At 53.5% G+C, this 1,602-nt stretch overlaps 1 protein-coding gene across 1 annotated transcript; it reads right to left on the bottom strand.

Annotated features, from left to right (window-relative positions):
* Nucleotides 1–11: 11 nt before the first annotated feature.
* Nucleotides 12–1,590, bottom strand: LOC117111747. Its single transcript, XM_033254744.1, has one exon. The coding sequence runs from the start codon at nt 1,588–1,590 to the stop codon at nt 277–279; it is 1,314 nt and encodes a 437-aa protein (XP_033110635.1). The 3' UTR covers nt 12–276.
* Between the last annotated feature and the right edge of the window lie 12 nt (nt 1,591–1,602).

Genomic DNA, 1,602 nt, shown 5'->3' with positions numbered 1-1,602 from the left:
GCGGCCGTCACTACACTCCTCCCTTATTTGAAAAGAGTTGACATCATCCCGTTGATAACCAGTCGTAAAACGTATGGGCTCGCTGAGTCACAGATTGTACAGGAAACCCGGTGAACGTACACTGATGTCTTCAACGGGGAATAATGCAAAAAGCAGTTCTCTCGGATGTTCACTATGCTGAATCATCCGGGTCTGAAAAATATAAAGTAAATTAATTTCCAGAACAAAATATAAAAACAAACATAAAATCTTCTTTGTGAGACGCACATCGGGCTCTTAGAAGAGGTCTCGACCGTTCTTCCAAGTCAGGTCTAAAACCCGCCTGGGATCCCGGCCGAGCACCTCCCCCACTACTGCTGCTGTCGCCCACAAAAGATGGGGTGCACCAACTCGCTGTCCTGCCGGTGCGAAATGTGGCCCATCCGACTCAATCAGCAACCGTCGGTCGTCCATGGCTTCAATATGCCTACATGCTTGTCGTTGCTGGCTGTTGAAACCACTCGCTGCCAGGGAAAAGCTAAAATATGTAGCCGGGAAGTGACGACGATAAGCGTCAGCGATGGAAACGGTAGAGGTGTAGTTATGAAGAAGTAATCTCTGCTCTCGCGGAATACGGGACAGCCTTAAGATGTCCAGTGCTCGCGAGTAGCATTCTTCCGCCGTGGGGTCCCCAGCCATACCCCTCAGATGTAGACATACCACACGATGTTGGTGATGGGAATAACACCGGTTCAACACACGTCTGAAGAGTCCCTCCTGGCGGTACCAATCAGAGGGAGGCCTGGAATGGTCAAGGCCGATTTCCCCCAACACTTTTACCTCACTCATCCGTGAGAGTGAATGGAGCCGATCGAACTGGTCGGATGTTAGGCTCTGCTTTGGGTGAACTCCAACAGCAACGTTGAGGTGCAGGTCCCTCGTGATAAAATTTATTTCCCGTGTCGTGGGGTAGGTTTGAGGGTCGCAGTAAACTGCAATGCCTCCCGCCACAGACACGGGACGAACGTCACCTCGGGGTGGCTCCGCCCGCTCCAGGTCACCGAGGTTAGCCATGAATGACACTCCCAGCCCCTGGCGAAGACGGTCCATATGAAAATGCGCGTCATAAACTTTCGGCATCGAACCCTGCGAAGAATGTGGCGTCCCACGTGTTTGTGCCCTCTCCCGGTTGACTCGAATCATTAGAGCTTGCAGAGTGGTTCCCTCACCCATGCATGCGACAGCTAGCTGCTCCAGAATTCGGAGATGTCGCCGAGCTTGGCGACGGGTGCTCCGACCTAAAGGTTTCAAACACGATGGGGCATGCTTGCCCATAACATGCACCCTCATATTGACAACCCTCCTGATAGTACACCCCGGCCAAACGCAAGCATTCTCCGGAGGCAGTGATGGGCATTTTCCTGCTCCGGGTTGGGATGGTTCGGCTGAGGATGGAGTTGGTTCCACTGGATGAATGTCCGCCTCAGGCTCCATTGACGACGACTCTGCTGGCGGCAACGGCTCTGCGGGCGGGAGTGCCTCCAGTGGTGGCGGGTGGGGTGAATCGGCGAGGAGGTTATTCTCCTCAGCCACACTAAGTTGGACGTCCATCTCATCAACGGA

The sequence above is a fragment of the Anneissia japonica genome, unplaced genomic scaffold (assembly GCF_011630105.1).
Source record: "Anneissia japonica isolate Jap-2015-1 unplaced genomic scaffold, ASM1163010v1 scaffold60328_len1602_cov107, whole genome shotgun sequence".
NCBI classification, from domain to species: Eukaryota; Metazoa; Echinodermata; class Crinoidea; order Comatulida; family Comatulidae; genus Anneissia; species Anneissia japonica.
Note: the sequence above shows the minus strand (reverse complement) of the source record. Positions and strands in the feature narration are given on the sequence as shown.